At 40.1% G+C, this 21,852-nt stretch overlaps 1 protein-coding gene across 7 annotated transcripts in view; it reads right to left on the bottom strand.

Moving 5' to 3' along the window:
* Window positions 1-3,639: 3,639 nt before the first annotated feature.
* LOC102921379 (zinc finger MYM-type protein 4) overlaps window positions 3,640-21,852 on the bottom strand; it is a 128,172-nt gene continuing 109,959 nt past the window's right edge. For all 7 annotated transcript variants that reach the window (XM_076565076.1, XM_076565073.1, XM_076565074.1 and 4 more), the window contains 4 exons: window positions 15,731-15,842; window positions 14,183-14,431; window positions 6,604-6,733; window positions 3,640-5,535 (listed from right to left, as the gene is read on the bottom strand). In XM_076565076.1, coding sequence (XP_076421191.1) covers window positions 5,328-5,535; window positions 6,604-6,733; window positions 14,183-14,431; window positions 15,731-15,842 — 699 coding nt within the window. In that variant the 3' untranslated portion in view covers window positions 3,640-5,327. The remainder of the gene's footprint in view (window positions 5,536-6,603; window positions 6,734-14,182; window positions 14,432-15,730; window positions 15,843-21,852) is intronic.

Here is a 21,852-nt window from a genome sequence, read left to right on the forward strand (position 1 = left end):
CTGGGTCCTCTGCAAGAGCAGGAGGCACTCTTGACAGCCTGAGCCATCTTTCTCCAGCCTCTGTAGTATTCATTTTAAATAGGGAGGGGTAGGTGAGAAAGGTGCAGGCTAAATCCCTGAACCCAACAGAAATTATGGTAGAAAGACACCCAATGGCATCAAGTTGTTCTCCACATGTCCTGTATCATGCATTGTGTCCCCTGTCCCAATCTTAGGAGCCTTGGTCCTGCAACTCGAGCTAGGGGTGCTGAAGGAATGAGGAAAGGACGAATATACACAGTGAAGCTGTGATGGGCGGGTGGGGTCTAACCAGAACTGCTGAACCTGGAACCTCATTATGTACAAGGAGAGGGGTTAGCTATTCTCAGTAGGAGGTCTCTGCAGGCGAATGTTCTCAGGCATCTGGGAGGAAGAAGCTGCAGTATGTCTTTCCTCACACTGATCAATCATCCACACTGAGAGTCTTGAGAAGTTGTGTCAGATCTCTGAGCCTGGCCCATCTAGGTTAATAGCTTTGCCATTGGTCTTGGGAGTCCTTGACTAGCCACACCATATCAAAATGTACATTCCTCTAGGATTTCACTCACTCAGGGCTTGCTCTGCTTGCCACACCACCATCCCACATACAATAATAAAAAATTTAAACACAAGAAAATTTGTTATTTAATAAAAAAAAAAAGAAGCAAAAGTCCCCCAAAGCACAGTTAAATGTGTGACGGTTTGAATGAGAATAGTTCCATAGACGTATGTATTTAAATACTTCCCAGGTGTGGAACTCTTTGGGATGGATTAGGAAGTGTGGCCTTGTAGGAGGAAGTGTGTCACTGGGTGTGGTCTCTGAGGTTTCAAATGCTCACACTATTCTCAGTGTCTCTCTACTTTGTGCTTGTGGGTCGATTGTGAACTCTGAGCTACTGCTTCAGCACCATGCTGCCGGCCATGCTCCTCACTAATGATGGGCATGGACTCACCCTCTGAAACTGTTGCTCTGGTGTCTTCTCATAGCCACAGAAAAGAATTAAGACAAAGTAGAACATGGGAAATGGCAGCAGCTCTACTGGCAGCCCTCAGAGCAAAGGTAAGTGTGCAGACACAGGGTGGGACTCACACCCCCTCCCCACTGCACTTGCTTCGGTGTGCTGAGACACCTGTGTCAGCAGGCCGATGCCAGGAGAGTGCTGGGAGGCAGAGACTGCAGCCCAAGTGTGCAGCGGACAGCGGAGCTGGGTGGAGACGGACTTTACTGTCTAGTGCGGGTTGTACCACAGCACAAGTCAAACTGAATACTTGGATTCTGAGATGCAGAAATCATCTGCAGATTACAATATTTTGCAGGACCCACAATATTGAACATAAGAACTCACATGTATTTGAAACCAAGCAATCTGTGTATATTATAAATAAATTTAAAAATCTGGGGTCAGGGACATAGCTTCATGGGTAAAGGTACTTGTGCCCAAGTCCAATGACTTGATTTCTATCTTGAAACACACAGAGAACTTGTGATATATTGGTATACATTGTGGTGATATATTCATTGATAATAAACTTGATGAGGATCAGAGGACAGAGCCAGCCACTAGATTAGACAAAGAGATCATGTAGTGCTAGCACACACGCCTTTAATCCCAGGAAGAAATATGGCAGGGCAGAGAAAGGTGTGAGGAAACAGGAACTCACTCTTTAGGCTGATGACTTTGTAGAATTAAGAACTAGTGGCTGGCTGTTCTGCTTCCCTGATCTTTCAGCATTCACTCCAATATCTGGCTCTGGGTTATTAAAAGACCATCTAAGATTTGAACAAGAACTGACTCTACTAAGTTCTCCTCTAGCCCCCAGGCATGCATCATGGCACACAGACACAGAAACACATATCTACCTACATACCTACCTACCTTTGGGGCCAGTGAGATGACTCTGTAGGTAAAGACACTTTTGATGAGCACTTGAGTGCTCCACAGAACACACATGGTAACAGGAGGAAACTGATTCCTTCAAGTTGACCCCGACCGCAACATGCATTGCTATTCTGTGTGTACACACACACACACACACACACACACACACACACACACACGTTAAAAAAAAACAAAACAAAACAACAACAAAAAAAACTAGTAAATAAAAATAAAGGGCTGACAAGACAGCTGAACAGATAAAGGCACTTGCCGCCAAGCCTGACAACCGGAGTTCAATTCCTTGAACCCACATGGTATGGACGGAGAGAAGTAACTCAAGTCAGATGTCTTCTGAGCTCCACACCACACTGGTGGGCGTGCACACAGGAGATGGGTAAGGTGTTAAGAGCCATTTTACCTTCGAAAGCCTACCATGTGCCAAGGTCCAACAACTAAAGAAGTTGGTACTGTTTCCCGTCACAGAGAAAACTGAACAGAGGTTTTTCATTTACTTAGGGTTACAGAGATCACAACCAGAAAAACCCCAAAGCCTTCAACTCTCACAATAAGTTACAATGCCTCACAATCAAAAATACCTCAAGAACAGTGACAAAGTACCATAATGGACAATCCTAGTCTAGAGGAAGGTGGGGAGCACTGGTACTTCACTCACCATTTCCTGAGCTTTCAAATGGCCACTATAAAGGATCTTTGTATTCACATGGAACTCATTTGCAGAAACCTATTTTATGTTCCATATTGGGGGAAAATAATTATAAATATAAACTTAGCAATGTCATAGGGCATACACAAATGGTCTATGGAGAATTTGGTAGAATACCAAGACACCTCTAGAGACTAAGAAAAAGAAAGCACTTTATTCCCACATCCCCAACGAGATCCTCATTCATACATGAGAGTAAACCCGATGTCAGATTCTTACCATCTCAAACACAGTCTAGAAGAGGTCTGCCCGGAAGGAGGCATGTAATGTGATGCCACTTGGTATTTCTAGGTGTTGGGATTTCAATACAGTTAAAATTGACCTAAAAATGGAAACAACTCTTGACAGAAAGAAAGCAAGTCACGGGAAGCCTGCAGTGAAACCATGCATTAGGGAGACTGAGTAGAAACCAAGGAACTTGGCTGAAAACTGTTTTTCACTTTTTTGGGTCATTTTACATCTCTTGGCTCATACAATAAGATCAAATAAAAATATATTTAAAGTTCTTTAAAACCACAAAGAAAAATAACTCACCCATTGAATACAAATATACTATTTTATTCTATGGGAATAGTTCTGTGGTTCCTGCAAAGGGAAAATCCAAAGACAGTTAAAGACCAAGGAACAGCAGGACAGGACAAGCTAAGGTTCTGTTTGTTGATATTTTTTTTTTCTCACTCTGGGTGTGTGTGTGTGTGTGAGATTTTACACAATTTTAACAAAATAAAAAGTGATTTGATGCAACAAACAGCTACATTTATGAGGAATGACTGATGACCAACCAGTTTTAAATTAGTTCAGGGGTCTGAAGCCCCTGCACTAACATGCAGCTGAAGCCCTGGTATAGTCATTGATCTGAGTAGTGGTTGTTCTCTTAAAAGATACATTTTTTTTTTTCTGGTATTTTATAACAATTTATCTACTAAGCTAAACAGTATTTGTTTCTCATACAATTATAGATGAGAAATGTTAGTGTTTACACAAATCATAACTGATACAGTGGGACTGGACACCTGGTGTTTCTGGATGGTTTATTGGTGACTTATCAGACAGGCCAACTGCCTTCCCTCCAATCAACAAGGTCTGGAAGGAAGCAGTTCCCATCACAAATGACAAACACAGATGGAATTAGCCATACAGACTGGGGCAGATTGACTTCTTTCACACAGTTCTTGGTAACAAAAAGGAAATTCGTTACAGGCAGAGGACAGAACCACCAAGTACACAATGTCAAAAGGCCCATTTAAAATTCTGTTGTATTTAAGTAACTTATTTGTTTAAAAAACAAAAGTTGCTACCCCCACCTAAAATATGGGACCACACTGAAGTTTTTCAAGGTGACACGTTATAAGAAGCTTATGAGTTCTTTCAGCTCTGCTGTAAGCTCCAATTAACTTCAATTAAAGAAGCTCAGTAATTAGCCAACATTATTAAAAGCTTGATTCAAAATTTTGTAGGGAAGAAACTGACTGGAGAAGAGGGAGACAGTCTGATAATGTCACACACACCTAGGCCTTGCAATCCTCATAAGAACTAAGACAGCTAGAATCTGGAATAATGCTGTAAGAAGACCTGCTTATGGATATGTCAATCATCTTGTACTCTAACCCCAAAATCTCTAACTTCAAGTTCCTTGGGGTGATGAGGTCAGCTTCCAAATGCTTTACACAGGAACCTACTATGACCTTCCCTACCATAATTCAGATAGCTAACGTAATACTGTGTCTTTGTGGGATCACCCACATTTGTCAGAATTGTGGAGACAGATTATTCTGTTTGAAATGACAAAGGCCTCCAGAAGGGGGTGCAAAGGACAAGAGTCACTTGGGAACAGGAAAGTAAACCAATGGAAGAAAAGCTGCCATGGGGAGAAACTGGGAACAAAAGGAGAACCTCCATTTCTGTGCCCCACAGCTGAGGTGGTGCGGAGACAGCAGCAGTAAAGGCCTGCACCCAGAGAAGTGGGCTGTTAGTGGGCTTTCTACAAATACTTCAAGATACCCGGGGTCTAAGGGGCTCCACAGATTTTCTTGTGGAGTGTCATCCTTTTACCTTCAATCACCCACAGCTGAGAAGGTAAGACCCTAAATGAAAAGGGGCACACAAACAGCAGTGGAGGGCATTTCCCCGATGTGAGGGACCTTCAGTCAAAGTACCAAAGGCTTCTATCCTTCACATAAGTGGGTTGGCAGTGTAAATCAATCAAGACCACTATCTTTTTACAAAAACATGAGTATTTTTATTGGATCTTCAAGGCTGAGTCCCAGTGTCCTCATCTGATGTCAGTCTCAGCTCTGTACTGATTTCTCTCCTGACTTCCATGGACAGCTTGCTCAAATAGCCTACTGCAGCCAGGGTCTCACTCCAACGCTACCCCTTCTAACTAAGGTTACTATGGTAGAATTTTATACAACAGTTTTCCTTAAAAATATTCCATAATTTCTTATTCCCAAACAAAATAAGATTATGCACCACTCAGAAACTGGTTAGTCATTCAAAGATGTCTACGAACTCTCTCCCTGCCAATTCATTCACACTCCTCCTTTCGGTTTCATTTGCAGCCACACTGTGGCTCAGGAGCCGCCTGTTCTTCACGCCTCACAAGCAAGTCAAGAGGACTTGGACTATACATCTTTACGACAGCTGAGTGCATTCACAGCTTGGTGCATACCAATGCGCATGAAAATAGGAACCTTACTTCCATCTTAATCTGATAATTCAACATCAGAGTCTTCAGATTTGGCTTTGGCAAGTTCTTCATGTACCTCCCTCACCATGAGAATGCGCGTCAACATGGTGTCCAGGGTTCCAGGGTCTATTGGGAATGTGGAGTACCACATGGGGCTATTAGGAACACAGGAGCGCTCAGGCTGAAGGTAGAACACATCATTCCTCTGCTTCACACTTTCAGAACTACCCACAGGAGGGAGCAAACAAGACAAAAGAGAAAAAGGGAAATTGTGATCAGAACACAGGAAATACACATCATTCTTTCTTATATAATAGCTCTGAATTTCTCCAACATGACTCACTTCATAAATAACACCAAAACCACAGGGGTAGATAGGGACACAGGCATTCTCCTCCCAAGAGCAACTTTGAACTGAACTGAAGTGGTAGACTTAATAAAGAGGAAGCAGAACTGGGTGTTGTGGTAGACGCCTGCAGTTCCAGCACTTAAAGGTAGAAGAGTGAGGATTACAAGTTCAAAGTCCTCCTTGGCTATAAATCAAGTCTGAGGCCAGCTTGGGGACATGAGACCCTGCCTAAAAAAGTGCCTGGCAGTGGTGGCGCACGCCTCAGGAGGCAGAGGCAGGTGGATCTCTGTGAGTTAAAGGCCATCCTGGTCTACAGAGTGAGTTCCAGGAAGCCAGGGCTGTTAGGCAGAGAAACCCTGTCTCTAAAAACAAAAATACAAACAAAAACAGAAGTACAAATCATATACTTCATTTCAAATGCTGCTAGGAGTAAAGCATGTCAATTCATGGAAGTGAATCCTGAGGTCAAGTACTCAGTAGGAGACACACATTATAGTCAGGGACCCATTCAGCACTCTCAACTCTGGACTAAGGCTGTATGGCTAGCGGGACAGCATGTCTAGCATGGGGATGGGTCTGGTCAGACTTCAGCTCTTTAAAATACAAAACTGCATTTCTTTAAAGCCTCCCCCTTTTAGGTTTAACAAAAACCAATCTTAGAACTTGTTTTCTATACAAAAAATAAATCAGTATAGATTAGACGCCACAACACTGGAAAAGATCAAATGAGATATGATCTCTGTTTTCCAAGACATTTTTTGGGAGAAAACCTCTGGGTGAAGAGGGCTTGCTTCTTAGTTCCAAATCTAGGCAGACAGAAGGATGGAGAAAAAAATGAAATCAGAGGCAGACCCAGTGTCAGAGGCAAACTATGCTTCTAGTTTCCAAGGACTTGTGCTGGGTGATGAATGCACTGTACTCAGAACACAGAAAGACCCCTTACCATTTTGACAGGTAAAATTCATAAAGTCGAACAGGGCATCTCAGTGGGTTGTCAGTATTCTCTGCCATCTCCACACCCACTGGAGCCTCTTCATCTTCATTTCGTTTCCTCTTGCCAATAGTTAGTTTATCTTGAGACAAAAAAACAAATGTTTGTATATGAGAAATGTAGACACACCTAGTGAGCTCCACTGCACAGCCAAGGATCCTGTCACTCCTGCCCGTTATCATTTATTCAATAACACTCACTGGGCTCCTGTGTGCCAGGTGCTATTCAGAGTGTTTGGTTTATACCCTAAACACTGCGCTTGTCCTGAAACACTTACGCTCCCAGTTGGACAAAGAGGAGTCACGTGGCAAAAGGGAGAGTGCTGGGGGAATGTCTTCCTTTGGAGCTGGCTTTGTTATTAGAATGGATTAGGTACATGGTTCATAAACGAAAGCAGAAAATAAGGGTTCCATACATGTTTGTCCCCCAGTGTGATTAGGAAAAGTGGTCCTCTTTCTAGTTGACACATTTCTCCTCTGTGGCACCAGCACCGACTCAGTTGTTGCACAAGGTCCCCTCCTTGTGTGTTCTAAGGATGGGTATCATTTGAAAGGACATGTCTCTACAGTGGCTGGGCTCTCCAGACAATGCAGGGTGCAGGCATAGGAAGGAGGCTGCTGCTTCTCATCTGTCCATTCAGTCCAAACAGAGCTCTCCTAGGTGGACTCAGGAGCCCAAGGCACTCTGTGTTTGTGTGAGTGCACAACACTGTATACACATTGGAGGTTGGAAAACAACTCTGGAAAACAGACTCTTTCCGTCTACCTTTCATGGGCAGATCAAATTTAGGTAATCAGGGTTAAGCGGAGCCGCCCTGCTGGACCTCCATTTTATTGTTGGAGACTGGCTTTCTCACTGACGTGCAGCTCAGCCATACGCTACACTGGCTGGCTTGGGAGCTTCATCTCTGAAGCTGGGGTAACAAATATGCATTGCCACTTCTGGTTTTAAAAAGGTGCGGTGGAATCTTAATTCAGGTTCTCACACATGCACATTAGGTACTTTATACAATGAGCCATATCCCCAACCCATTTTTTTGTTTAAGATTTATTTGTTTTTATTTAATGTGTGTGGTTATTTTGCTTGCATGTATGTCTGGTACTACCTGCATGCAGTGCCCACAGAGGCCAGAAGAGGGCATCAGAACACCCTGGAAGCAGAGTTATAACCATCTTTTAAGTTGCCATGTGGGTGCTGGGAATACAACACAGGTCCTCTAAAAGATGACAGAGGCCCTTAAAGAGGAAATGAAAAACTCCCTTAAAGAGGAAATAAAAAAATTCCCTTATAGAAATAGAAGAAAAAAAAAAATGGAAGAAATCAAAGAAAGTCAGAAAAAGTAATTAAACAGATGAAAGAAACAGTTCAAGATTTGAAAACTGAAATCAAGACAATAAAGAAGACACAAACTGAGGGAATGCTGGAAATAGAAATCCTGAGTAAACGAAGAGGAACTACAGATGCAAGCATAATCAATGGAATGCAAGAGATGGAACAGAGAATCTCTGACGTTGAAGATACAATAGAGAAAATAGATTCGTCAGTCAAAGAAAATACTAAAGCCAAAAAAGTAGAAACACAAAACATCCAAATTTGGGACACCATGAAAAGACCAAACCTAAGAATAATAGGGATAGAAGAAGGAGAAGATTACCAACTCAAAGGCACAGAAAATATATCCAACAAAATCATAGGAGAAAACTTTCCTAACCTAAAGAAAGAAATACCTATGAAGATACAAGAAGCTTACAGAACACCAAATAGGCTGGATCCAAAAAAAAAAAAGTCCCCTCACCACACAATAATCAAAACACTAAACATAACAGAACAAAGGAAAAATATTAAGAGCTGCAAAGGAAAAAGACCAAGTAAAAATATAGAGGCAGAACCATGAGAATAACACCAGACTTCTCAATACAGACTATGAAAGCCAGAAAGTCCTGGACAAACGTTATGCAGACACTAAGAGACCATGGGTGCCAACCCAGACTATTATACCCAGCAAAACTCTCAATCACCATAGACGAAGTAAACCAAATATTCCATGATAAAACTAGATTTAAACATTATCCACAAATCCAGCCCTACAGAAAGCACTAGAAGGAAAAAATCCAACCTAAGGAAGTTAAACACACCCATAAAAATTCAGGCAATAATAATCCCACATCAACAAATACCAAAAAAGGGAAACACAACACTACCACAAAAAATTAACAGGAATTAACAATCACTGGTCATTAATATCCATCAATATCAATGGTTTCCACTCACCTATAAAAAGACACAGGCTAATAGAATCGATACAAAAACAGGATCCATCCTTCTGCTGCATACAAGAAACACACCTAAACTTCAAAGACAGAAACTACCTCAGAGTAAAAGGCTGGGAAAAGGCTTTCCAGTCAAATAGACTTAAGAAGCAAGCTGGTGTAGCTATCCTAATATGTAATAAAATAGTCTTCAAACTAAAATCAATTGAAAGAGATCAGGAAGGACATTACATATTTATCACAGGGAAAATCCACCAAGATGAAGTCTCAATTCTGAACATTTATGCCCCAAATACAATGACACCCACATTTATAAAAGAAACATTACTAAAGCTTAAATCGCACATCAAACCCCACACACTAATAGTAGGAGATTTCAACACACCACTTTCACCAAAGGACAGATCTACCAGATTGAAACTTAACAGAGAAATAAAGGACCTAACATATGTTATGACTCAAATGGACTTAATAAGTATCTACAGAACATTCCAGCCTAACTCAAAAGAATATACCTTCTTCTCAGCACCCCATGGAACCTTCTGAAAAACTGACCACATGCTTGGTCAAAAAACAAATCTCAACAGATACAAAAAAATTGGAATAACCTCCTGTATCTTATCAAGACCACTATGCCTTAAAGTTAGACTTCAACAACAACAAAAATTATAGAAAGCCTACAATCTCATGGAAACTGAATAATGCCCACCTGAAACACCAATGGGTCAAGGAAGAAATAAAGAAATTAAAGATTTTCTAGAATTCAATGAAAATGAAAGTACAACATACCCAAACTTCTGGGACACTATGAAAGCAGTGCTAAGAGGAAAATTTATAGCACTAAATGCACACACAAAGAAGTTGGAGAAATCTCATACCAAAGACTTTTACAGCACAACTGAAAGCTCTAGAACAAAAAGAAAGAAACTCACCCAGGAGGAATAAATGCCAGGAAATAATCAAACTGAGGGCTGAAATCAATGAAATAGAATCAAAGAGAACAATACAAAGAATCAATGAAACAAAGAGTTGGTTCTTTGGAAAAAAAAAAAAATCAACAAGACAGACAAACCCCTAGCCAAATTAACCACAAGGCAAAAGCAAAATCAGAAATGAAAAGGGAGACATAACAACAGACAACAAAGAAATCCAGAGAATCATCAGGTCATACTTCAAAACCTGTACTTCACAAAATTGGAAAATCTAAAAGAAATGGACAATTTTCTAGATATATACCACATACCAAAGTTAAATCAAGACCAGATAAACTATTTAAATAGACCAAAAACTCCTAAAGAAATAGAAACACTCATTAAAAGTCTCCCAACCAAAAAAAGCACAGGACCAGATGGTTTCAGTGCAGAATTCTACCAGATTTTCAAAGAAGAACTAATACCAATACTCTTCAAATTGTTCGACACAATAGAAACAGAAGGAACATTAACAAACTCTTTTTATGAGGCTACAGTTACCCTGATTCCCAAACCACACAAAGATGCAACAAAGAAAGAGAATTACAGACCAATTTCCCTCATGAACATTGACGCAAAAATACTCAACAAAATATTGGCAAACCGAATCCAAGAACACATCAAAAAATTATCCACCTGAAAAAAAAAAAAATCCATTGTGTGGAGTACTACTCAGCAGAGAAAAACAATGACAGCATGAAATTTGCAGGCAAATGGATAGAACTAGAAAATATCATCCTGAGTGAGGTAACCCAAACCCAGAAGGACAAACATGGTATGTACTCACTCATAAGTGGATTCTAGATATAAAGCAAAGAACAATCAGACTGCAACCCACAGAACCATGGAGGCTATGTATATAGCAGGGGGGACCCTAGGATGACTGTGGCTTATGATAAGTTTTGGTTTTACTCAATTACTGGGCAAGCCTCAATGAAACAGTTCACTATTAGGATAAGAATTTATACTGTATCAAGTTGATAATAGAAAAATAAATAAATTAATAAAAAAAGAAAAAAAGAAAAAAAAAATTATCCACCATGACCAAGTAGGTTTCATCCCAGGGATGCAAGGATGGTTCAACATACGAAAATCTGTCAATGCAAAACACTATATAAACAAACTGGAAGAAAAAAAATGCATAGGCTTATTAAAAAAAGAAAATGGGTATAGAAAGTCATAAAAAATAGTTTATGAATAATAAAATAAAAGTCTTTAAAGAGAGAATAAAGTAATATAAAAAGGATAAGCCACATAAAGATGGAAAATAAACAGAGTCTGGATCTTATTTGGAGTCTTGTTGACTTTGAATTTTTTGATTGCTGATGAGTGAGCAACAGTTGCTGAGAGAAACTGGATTGTAACAGACATTGCTGAATTAAACCGGCCTAGAGAGTTTAGGAATGCCTTAACTTGAAAATGGAAGTCAGAAAGTGTATTGCTTTGGGGAAGAGGTTATATTTTTGTTTCCACAGAAAATGAAAGGCTGTGGATTCATTCAAGGTTGACAGAGATCAGGTTTGATTGGGGAAGACCACTGAAAATCTTGGCTATAGACATAAAGAAATAAACCTAAACTTAAAAAAAAAAAAAACTATATTATGGGTGTGATGTATATTTTACCTGCTCAGACATAAAACAAAAAATTATCTTTAGCTAGCTTGTGTACAACATGCAGTCCATACTTGTGTTAATGCACATATGTATGCTACCTTTGAAAGTTTGTGTGTTTTCAGAGCATGGGTGAAAATGGGTGGCTGAGGTGATCCAGCCTCTCAGATGCCTCTGTTGCAGTTTCCTCAGAGTTCCACATCAGAACAGCTTCAAGGCTGCTGGCTGAGATGGTCCAGCCTCACAGATTATTGTAGCCAGAACTACAGATAAGCCTTGTGCTCTCCCACTGCACAGAGACTGGACAACAATGGGAGGGCTAGTTTTCCCAGGACTTGACCATTATCTCAATTTTCTCAGGTTCCCTAAAGATGTCACCACCCACACACAGCAGGAAGCAGTACAAAAACCAAGAAGCCCACATTCCCAAGAGGTGGGGTGGGAGATTTTTAGTTGATCAATGGGTTATGGATGTTTTTCATCATTTAGTTGGGGTTCGTTACACATTGTTATTGGACATGGTCAGGGAGAAAGCTAAACAAAGGAGATTAGATTCAAGAGTCTCTTTCTAAAAGGAAAAAGGGGATACAATATAGAAATGATGGGATGAAAGGGTGGATTGTTGAGTCTACTTCTGAATAACCACTAGTTTCAAATATTTTACAATGATATGGAATTTTGTATATTGATACAAATTTAAGGTTATTTTTGTTAAAACATACTGTACATATGTTTCTACTCTACTCTTGTTTAAGGTATTATACCTACTCAGCTCATTTAAGAATGTAATGCAAATTTCTAGTACTTGAAAGTTATTATTACAAACTATTTAGGATGATTAAAAAAACGCAGGTTAGTAGTTGTAGTCATGTTATAAGTATGTTTTCAAGGTCAAACAGACAAATTTTAGACAGATAGTTGGTCTTCAAAAACTTTAATAACCTATAGAATATGGCATTTAAGATGTTTTAATATCCTGAGGCTTTTCATGACAGTGACACATATCTTCTTTTGGCAGCACCAACTTACTTCAAAAAAAGATGATGGGCACTGAAGAACCTCCATATGGAGTTCAGTTTCTTTATTGCAAAAGCTAGCCATTTGGGGAAGAAACTGCCCTTGCCTCGACTGCTAACAGTATGCTGTCCAAACTGGACAAACTGGACACAAAATAATGCATCTGCTGAACTTTGCCAAGGCAAGGTAGGCCAGTCCTTCAAAATTCCTGCTTTACAGAAAAGTCTGTAAGATATTTTAGACCCGTAGGCTGAAGATAGATGCCCTAATGTTACAGAGGAAGTTTGGGGTGATTGTCCAGGCAGTCAAATGTCTCTGGTGTTTCTTAGTTTTGGAAATTGCTTGCTTTACACTTCCTATAATATTATATCTTAGATAGAGTTGAAGACTAGACAGTTAAAGTTACAGATTTCCTTAGTTATGATAGAAGGTAAATTAGGTACAAAACTTTGGACTCATCAAGATCGGATTAGTAATAAAATATTTTCTCCAAATATACCAAATACAAATGTTCTGGACATTGTAAATGTAATTCTTAACTGATAATTGTTCTTATTATTTACAGTTTTAGTATGTTAGAGTTAAAAACCTTTCCTTTTTATTTAGACAAAAAGAGGAAAATGTTGCAGAATATTCTTTTACACTGTGTGAAGATGTGTAAGTGTGATTGGTTTAATAAAAAGCTGAATGGTCATTAGCTAGGCAAGAAAAGGTTAGGTGGACTTCTGGGAACAGAGAAGACTTGGAGAATAAGAAAGGTGGAGTTGCCAGCCAAATGCGGAAGAAACAGGACAGGCTGTACAGAATAAAGATAACCAATCCTTGCCGGGTGGTAGTGGCGCACACCTTTAATCCCAACATTCGGGAGGTAGAGCCAAGCAGATCTCTGTGAGTTCGAGGCCAGCCTGGGCTACCAAGTGAGTTCCAGGAAAGGTGCAAAGCTAAACAAAGAAACCCTGTCTCGAGAAAAAAAAAAAAAAAAAAAAAAGAGGAAAAAAAAGGAAAAAAAAAAAAAAAAGAGGTCAAAGATAGCCTGAGCTATTACATAGTTAAGACAAGGTTCAAAATACCCAAATCCAAACACAGGAAGTTTAATTTCTAGTTGCAGAATAGCATTATTTTTCAGACATTAAAGACAAAGAGTCACTTAGTCTGTTTTTGAAACACATGATCATAATCTACTTACTGAAAATGCCATTGCTGATGCAAACCTACCAGAGATAAAAGCAGTCTACTTTAGGCCAGCTTCTAAGTTCCTTAAGTAGTTTAGAACTGACTAAAAGAAGCTAATTAAAACAGGATGCTCTAGTCAAAAACAAAACCCAAAAAATTAAAAGCTAAGCAAGTTTCCTCTACCTGGCAACTGCTGTAAATCAGTGACTTGTTTTCTGATATGTTTTACATGTAGGTTATTCGGGATCTACCCAATTAAATCAAGGGGCTCTACCCAGTTAAATCAAATTTCTAACTCAAAGACAATAAAAGTACAACAAGGAAGAGTCCTCTCATTTTGAGAGCTTATAATCTACTTGAAAACAGAGAAAAATATTCAAATGTTAAAAGCTAGTTGCAGTGTGCCCTCCAGGTCTAGAATGAACGACTGACCCTCTGTGATAACTGTCTTAGCACTTGAAACTGAAACCTCTTCTATCAGCAACCCACCTGGCTCTGACTCTTGCTTCTGTAAAGGCGGGAAGAACCTCAGATATGTCATCTTGGTGCTGTACTTCAGAGTCCTGGTCCGTCTCATCACATGGGCAAAGGAAAGCTTTAAATGCTCAGTAACATTCTTTAGTTGAAAGTATTTGGTATTGAAAAACAGGAGGGTGTTTAAGAGGACAATTGGCGAATAAGCGCCCAGCTGTTTGCATTCCCACAGATGCTCTTCTTCAATGCGAGAGAACATGTAACCTAGACAGGATGCAAAGAAGACAGTATGGTGTGATCTCTCAAATTCCACAGAATGAACAGAGTAAGAGAATAACTGATCATTGCTCTCTCCCACTTCTTCTTCATACAGGCAAAGAGAAGCAGCACCAGGAAGAGGAGGGCAGAGGACTCCAACTAGACAGACTGTCCTATAAACAGTGTTTATCTTTCCTGAAAAGGCCACATATTCTGAACAACTTTTTGTTGAAGAAAGCAAAGAGCCAGAGACAGTTTTATGTATAAACATATTCCAATTTCACTACCACAAACTTCTTTAAAGTTTACAACCATTTAAAAATGAAAAACTGGGATTAGGGATTTAGCTCAGTGGTAGAGCGCTTGCCTAGCAAGCGCAAGGCCCTGGGTTCGGTCCTCAGCTCTGGGGGAAAAAAATGCAAAAACATTTTTAGCTTAGACTATAGAACCAGGACACAGGCCAGATTTGATCCACCGGAAGTTAACCGGCTCCTGCCCAAACCATCAAACTTACCATTAGCCAGTTCCATGTGTTTGGCCATAGTCACTGGGGAGCAGGTGGGCCCTCCCTCCCTCTCATCCTTAACTTGCATTAGCAGCCATGCTCCTTGGGATTGACGGGAATATATATGAGAAGCAAGGTCTCAAGGAACTGTACTGTGCCTTGTTCTCCATGCCCCTTAAATTCAGGTCTAACCCAATGCTCTTTCCTCAATCCTCTCTACTGCTGCTTCTGTATTCTATTATTGGGAGATCAAACATGAACATGACTTTGGCTTCCCCTCCATTAAGTTCATCAAACCACCATGTGGCTCAGAATGCTTCAAAGGTGCTCCAGAGCTCAACATGAAGGACACAGTAGTTATTACACTAACTTCTCCAGTCACAGCCTGAGAGCCTGAGTGAATCACAGACTTCTCTAATGATACCAGATTAAAGAATTCACAGATAATAACAAGTACAGATATTTAGCACACACTGACAAAGATCATCTATAAATGGGTAAACCAGTGGCAACTAGCATGCACCTTTACTGACATTACCAAACAAAACACTTCTTGAAACGTAAGTATAACTGAATGTAACTTTTTTCAGTTGTTAGTACCTCTATGTAAACTGTATGTTAGTTTTATACAGTTACTGTTCAGTTTATTTTACTAAAATGCTGACCAACAACTCCAAGACTTTCTCCTCAAAAGCTCAACTGTATTACGTCACGACAGATTATATTGTAATATATGAAAATATTTTAAAAAGCAATTTAAAAAAATATATCATAAAAATAATTAAAAACAATTCCCTTACCATTAGGAAGTATTGTAGGCTCCCATATTTTCAAGAGCTTGGTAAGTTCAATCATAAATCTGGAATAGGGCTCCGTAAAAATGTTATCTATTCTACCATTTTCAAACAGGTACTAAAAGATAAAAGAGTAACACATACTGGTATAAAGAAAGCTCAAGATTAGAAAACATTGTAAGAAATGGTTTCCCTTAATGTCTGCCTTTGTAATCCTGTCCATCCTACACAGCTTCTAAGCACTTTATTGTAGGTTAAAATACCAGGATTCAAGTCCAACGCTCTTACATGGAAACTGGTCACTGTTCTTGGCACTGACTTTGCAAAGTAAAGTTCTTTATAAAAAGTGTGGGTGGTACAGAATAAACACTACAAACAAGAATCTGGAGCAGCAGGTAAGAGTACCTACTGCTCTTGCAGTGGACCCAGATTCTGTTCCCAGAACCCACACAGCAGTTTGCAATCATCTGTAACTCCAGTGCCTGAAGATCCAATGCCTTCTTCTGATCTCTGTGGGCTCATGCACAAACACAGAGCACATACACACACTCAGGTGCACGCAAATACATATAAAACAAATACACATAAATACGTACATTTTTCAAATAAGAACCCTTTACTCTGTTGATGAAACTGATCAATGCATACTTCCTAACTCTCCTCTCCTGACATGCACTGTTAGAAAATGTGATCACAAGTTTCTGTCTGCCATTCTACTTAAACTAACTTTCTCTTGAAACAATATAAACTCAAATTAATGAGCTTACTGGGGGCAGTGGGCGCTGGGTGCACACTGGACATTTGGTTCAAGAGGTTAAGAGCACTCGATAATCTTCCAGAGGACCTGTGTTCAATTTCTAGCACTCATGTGGTGACTCACAACCTGTAACTCCAGTTCCAAGGAATCCGACACCTTCTTTTGTCTTTCCTGGGCACCACATGGTGCATAGATATCTATGTAGGCAAAATACCCATACACTTTAAAAAAAAAAAAAAAAGCTGGGGGAGGGGGACAAAGCTAGAGAGATGGCGGTCTGTTCTTGCAAAGGACCTGGTACCCACATGGTGACTAACAGCTCTAATTCCAGTTCCAGGGAATCTGACACTTCTGTCTGGCCCCCATGGGCACACAACATGCACATGGTACACAGTCATACATACAAGCAAACAACTAACAAACAAACAAACCCCCCTAATGTGTATAAAATAAAACTGAATAAATCTTCAACAAAACAAAAACAAACAATACGACATCAAAAACTTCCTGGGGACCTTCCAACCACAGCTCTCACCAATTTGGCCCATACCTTGAAAGATTTTTTTTGGAGGGGGAATGGGACAGATGGACAGCAAAAGGGTCTCTCTATATGGCCTTGGCTATCCTGTAGCTCACTATGCAAACTACAGTGAGAACGTACAGAGCTCTACCTGCCTCCCAGTGCTGAAATTAAAGGTGGTGCCAGTAGACCCAGCCTGAAATGGGCAAACATTAACAATATCACAGAATAAGAAATAAAGAAGCGGGCGGTGGTGGCGCACGCCTTTAATCCCAGCCCTCAGGAGACAGAGGCAGTCGGATCTCTGTGAGTTCAAGGCCAGCCTAGGCTACCAAGTGAGTTCCAGGAAAGGCGCAAAGCTACACAGAGAAACCCTGTCTCGAAAAAACAAAAAACAAAAAACAAAAAAATAAAAAAATAAAAAAATAAAGAAGCTGGGTGCTAGTGGTGGTGGTGGTGGTGGTGGTGGTGGTGGTGGTGGTGGTGGTGGTGGTAGTAGTGGTGGTGGTGGCGGCGGCGGTAGCGCACACCTTTAATCCCAGCACTTAGGAGGCAGAGCCAGACGGATCTCTGTGAGTTTGAGGCCAGCCTGGTCTACAGAGCGATATCCAGGACAGGTACCAAAGCTACATAGAGAAACCCTGTCTTGAAAAACAACAACAAAAACAAAACAAAAAAACTGAAAACACAAACACAAAAGAAAGAAATGTTTGGATAACACAAGACAAAATATGGTACATTTAGTTCAGTTTTTTAAGAATTTATTTTATTTTTATTTATATGTTTGTATACATATGTGCACATGTGATTGCAAGTGTCCACACAAGCCAAAAGTGGGTATTGCTTCCCCTAGAGCTGGAGTCATAGGCTGTTGTGAACTACCTTAAGTAAGTGCTGGGAACCGAAGTCAGCCCCCACCCCCCGAAACAGCAGGAAGACTTACTGAGTCATCTCTAAAGCCTGTGCATTCAATACTTTTAAGGTTTTTCTCATATCTATTACAACTTTTTGTATCTCTGGCCGTGTATAAGCTACAGAAAATTATTTCCATTTATATTTATCTCAGTCAATCACAAGTATCCATCATTTCAATACAAATTTGAATTGGCCTTTTAAGCTCTTAACTTGCCTGATTGGTTTGTTATTAATATTTTTTCCTTTTTCTCCCACAGTGTTAGAAACTGAACCCATGCCATGTACATGCATGATGCAAGGCAAGCACACTGACCATTGAACTCATCCCTTAGCCCATTTATCTTCTTTTAACAAAGTCATTTTCTGACGTTTAACATATAGAAGATTGTATCAGACATTTCTTTCCCACCCAACAGTTCCTAAATAACCACTCAGAGGCTTATATTAATTATAAATGCTCAGCCAGTAGCTCAGGCTTATTACTAACTAGCTTACACTTAAATTAACCCATAATTCTTATCTATGTTTAGCCACATGGCTTGGTACCTTTTCTCAGTACAACATTCTCATCTTGCTTCCTCTGCTTCCTCACCTGGTGACTCCTGACTCTGCTCGTCCTCTTGCCAGCATTCTTAGTTTGGCTTTCCAGCCTAATTTTCTGACCAGTTTCTGGCCTGTCAGGTTTTTTTTTTTTTTTTTTTTTTTTTTTTTTTTTTTTTTTTTGGGGGGGGGGGGGGTGAGACAGAGTTCTCTGTATAGTTCTGGTGCCTGAACTAGATCTTGCTCTGTAGACCAGGCCTAGCCTCAAACTCACAGGGATCTGACTGGCTCTGCCTCCCAAATGCTGGGATTAAAGGTGTGTGCCATCATCACCCAGCTAAAATGATTTGGGGGGGGGGGAGGGGGGAGGTGGTTTGAGACAGGGTTTCTCTGTGTAGCCCTGGCTGTCCTGGAATTCACTCTGTAGACCAGGCTGGCCTTGAACTTAGAGATCTGCCTGCCTCTGCTTCCTGAAATTAAAGGAGTGCACCACTACTGCCTAGAGGCCTGTCAACTTTTTATTAACCAATGAGAGTAATTCACAGTGTAGAAAAAGATTGTTCAACAGCATTTCCCCCTTTTAGTCTAATTAAAAAGGAAGGTTTTTAACCCTAATATAGTAAAACTATATACAACAAAAACAGTTATTAAGAAAGAATTACAGTAACACTATCTAATCCGTTTGCATTTGGCAAAATTAGAGAAAATACACATTGGGTATCAGATGTAGCCCAAATCCTAATTGGTCTTAATAAAACTATGGAGTCAGCTGTCAGGGTGAAAGCTGAAAGATCAGAGAAGCAGAATAGCCAGCCACTAGAAAGACTTCTTACCTCTAGGAATCCTCAGAATTAAAAGGACCGAGCTCCTGTCTCCACCCCACTTTATCACTTCTTCTCTCCACCCAGACATATCACTTTCTATTTTCTCCTTCCAAGTACTGGGATCAAAGGCATGAGATCCCAAGTGCTGGGATTTAAAGGTGCTTGCCAACACTGCCTGGCCTCTAGTGGCTAGCTCCTGACTCTGATCTCCGGGGATGCTTTACTGTTAGAGCACAAACAAAATTATAACCACAGAAGATAGATAAGACTAGTTAAATTTAGCTAACAAAGTCAACTACTAGTAAGATGTAAAATATTTTAACCTTAAGAAACACAAACTTTTAAATACATTAATACATGTAAAATGCATGGTTTTACAGATTTCTTCATCTGGGTAATAGTGCCTACCACTCCTATTCAGCACTGTACTGAAAGCCCTAACCAGAACTATGCTGGAGGAAAATATAAACCATTCACAGAGGAAATGAATTCAAATGTTATCCTACTTGCAGATGACAGGACATGTATACGCACTCACTGCAAACTAGTTAGAGCTAACACGTGAGCACAGCAGGTAGTGGGAAGAAACACAGCAACCTTTCTCTGAAATAGCACCAAACAACCAAACAGGAAGTTAAAAAACAAACAAAAAACCAGGTCCACTGATAGTAATATCATAAAGAGAGGCTGGAGAGATGGCTCTGCAGGTAAGAGCACCAACTGCTCTTCCAGAGGTCCTGAGTTCAGTTACCGGCAACCACATGGTTGCTCACATCCATCTATAGTGGGATCTGATGCCCTCTTCTGGTGTGCAGGTATACATGTAGATAGAGCACTCACACAAAAAATAAATAAATCTTACAAAAATAATATCATAAAGAATAAAATACTTGGACTACAGAATACTTGGACTACAGAATAGCTCAGCAGTTAAGAGCATATAATGCTCTTAAAAAAGACTGAGTTTGGTTTGGTACCCAGCCCCTTTCCTTCTGCTGAAAGAAAGGGGGGAGGGTAGAGGATATATATATGGATATTGCAACTTCCTGTAATTAAAGCTCCAGTAATCTCCAATGCCCTCTTCTGGCCTTCATGGGCATTAAACTCAAAGGCACAAGCCCATCCTTAGATGAATACATATATATACAACTAAAAATAAAAAAATAAAAAAATAAAAACCTAAGGAAGACTTAAATCCAACTACAAGCTGCAACAGAATGTGAAAATTATAGAAGACCTAGGTAAATGGACAGATACAAGACTTGATTTGGCCAGACAACAATATTGTCCAAATAATCTGTACATGCAACACAACCTTTTATCTAATCAAAATGGCAATATTGGAGGAGGAGCAGAAATGGAAAAGTCAATTTTAAAGTTCATATGGAATTTCACAGTATTTTTTGAGAGTATGGAGGACAAGGGTCTCTTTACATAGTTCAGGGTGGCCTGTAACGCACAATGTAGACCAGGGTAGCATTAAACTTACAGAAATCCACTTTCTTCTGCCTCCCAAGTGCTGGGATTAGAGGTGTGGGCAAATATATGGCTACAATCCTGAGTAGGCAGAAGAAGAAGGAGTTAATGTCATCCTCAACTACATAGTGAGTTACAGGCCAGCCTAAAAGACATGAAACAAGGAAAAGAACAAAAACTGGGAAAATGGACATGGAAGCCACAAAGCAAACTCATTAGAATAATACAAATTAAAGAATAGTAGTACAAAAGAAATGAGGATGACTCCTGCTAGCAAGGCCATAAGTCACTATCTAATGAGTATTCTCAGAATCTCATTATAAAGGCTGAAGAGAGGGCTCAGTGGTTAAGCTCTCAAAAGAGGACCCAGGTTCAACTTCCAACACCCACATGATAGTTCACAACTACCTGTAACTCTGATCAGGGATCAGATGCCTTCTTTTGGCTTCCATGGGCACCAGGCACACACAAGGTGTAAAATACTCATACACATTAATAAAAAAAAATCCTCATAATATACAGGGGGGAAACACATGCAGGCCAAGGACAATATTGGGTAAGTGTGGTGATATTTTGTTTGTACTCTAACAAATAAAATTTGTCTGAAGATCAGAGGACAAAGCCAGCCACTAGATTAAACATAGAGGCACAGTGGTGGCACACACCTTTAATCCTAGAACTCAGGAGGCACAGATCCATTTGGATCCCTGTAAGTTCAAAGCTACCCTGAACTACATGAGATTAATCCAGTCTAAAACAGAAACAGAGCCAAGCAGTGGTGGCACACACCTTTAAGCCCAGTACATGAGAGTCACATACCTTTAATCCCAGCACTAGAAAGGTTGAGAGAGAAAGTGATATGGCTGGGCAGAGAGAAAGGAATACAAGGGAGGAGGAGAGAGGAGTTTGGGGCCCCTTCAGTTGAGGGCTCAGAGGCAATTTAGTCTAAAGATTCAGGGAGACAGGATCTTGCCTCCCTTTCAGCCTGAGGATTTTGTAGTGTTGAGAAGAGTGGCTTGTTCCTTTGTCTCTCTGATCGTCAGGCAAATTTGTTAGAGTACAAACAAAATATCACCACAGGTAAGTTTCCTCATTT

This window comes from Peromyscus maniculatus, chromosome 2 (genome assembly GCF_049852395.1).
Source record: "Peromyscus maniculatus bairdii isolate BWxNUB_F1_BW_parent chromosome 2, HU_Pman_BW_mat_3.1, whole genome shotgun sequence".
Classification (NCBI taxonomy): domain Eukaryota; kingdom Metazoa; phylum Chordata; class Mammalia; order Rodentia; family Cricetidae; genus Peromyscus; species Peromyscus maniculatus.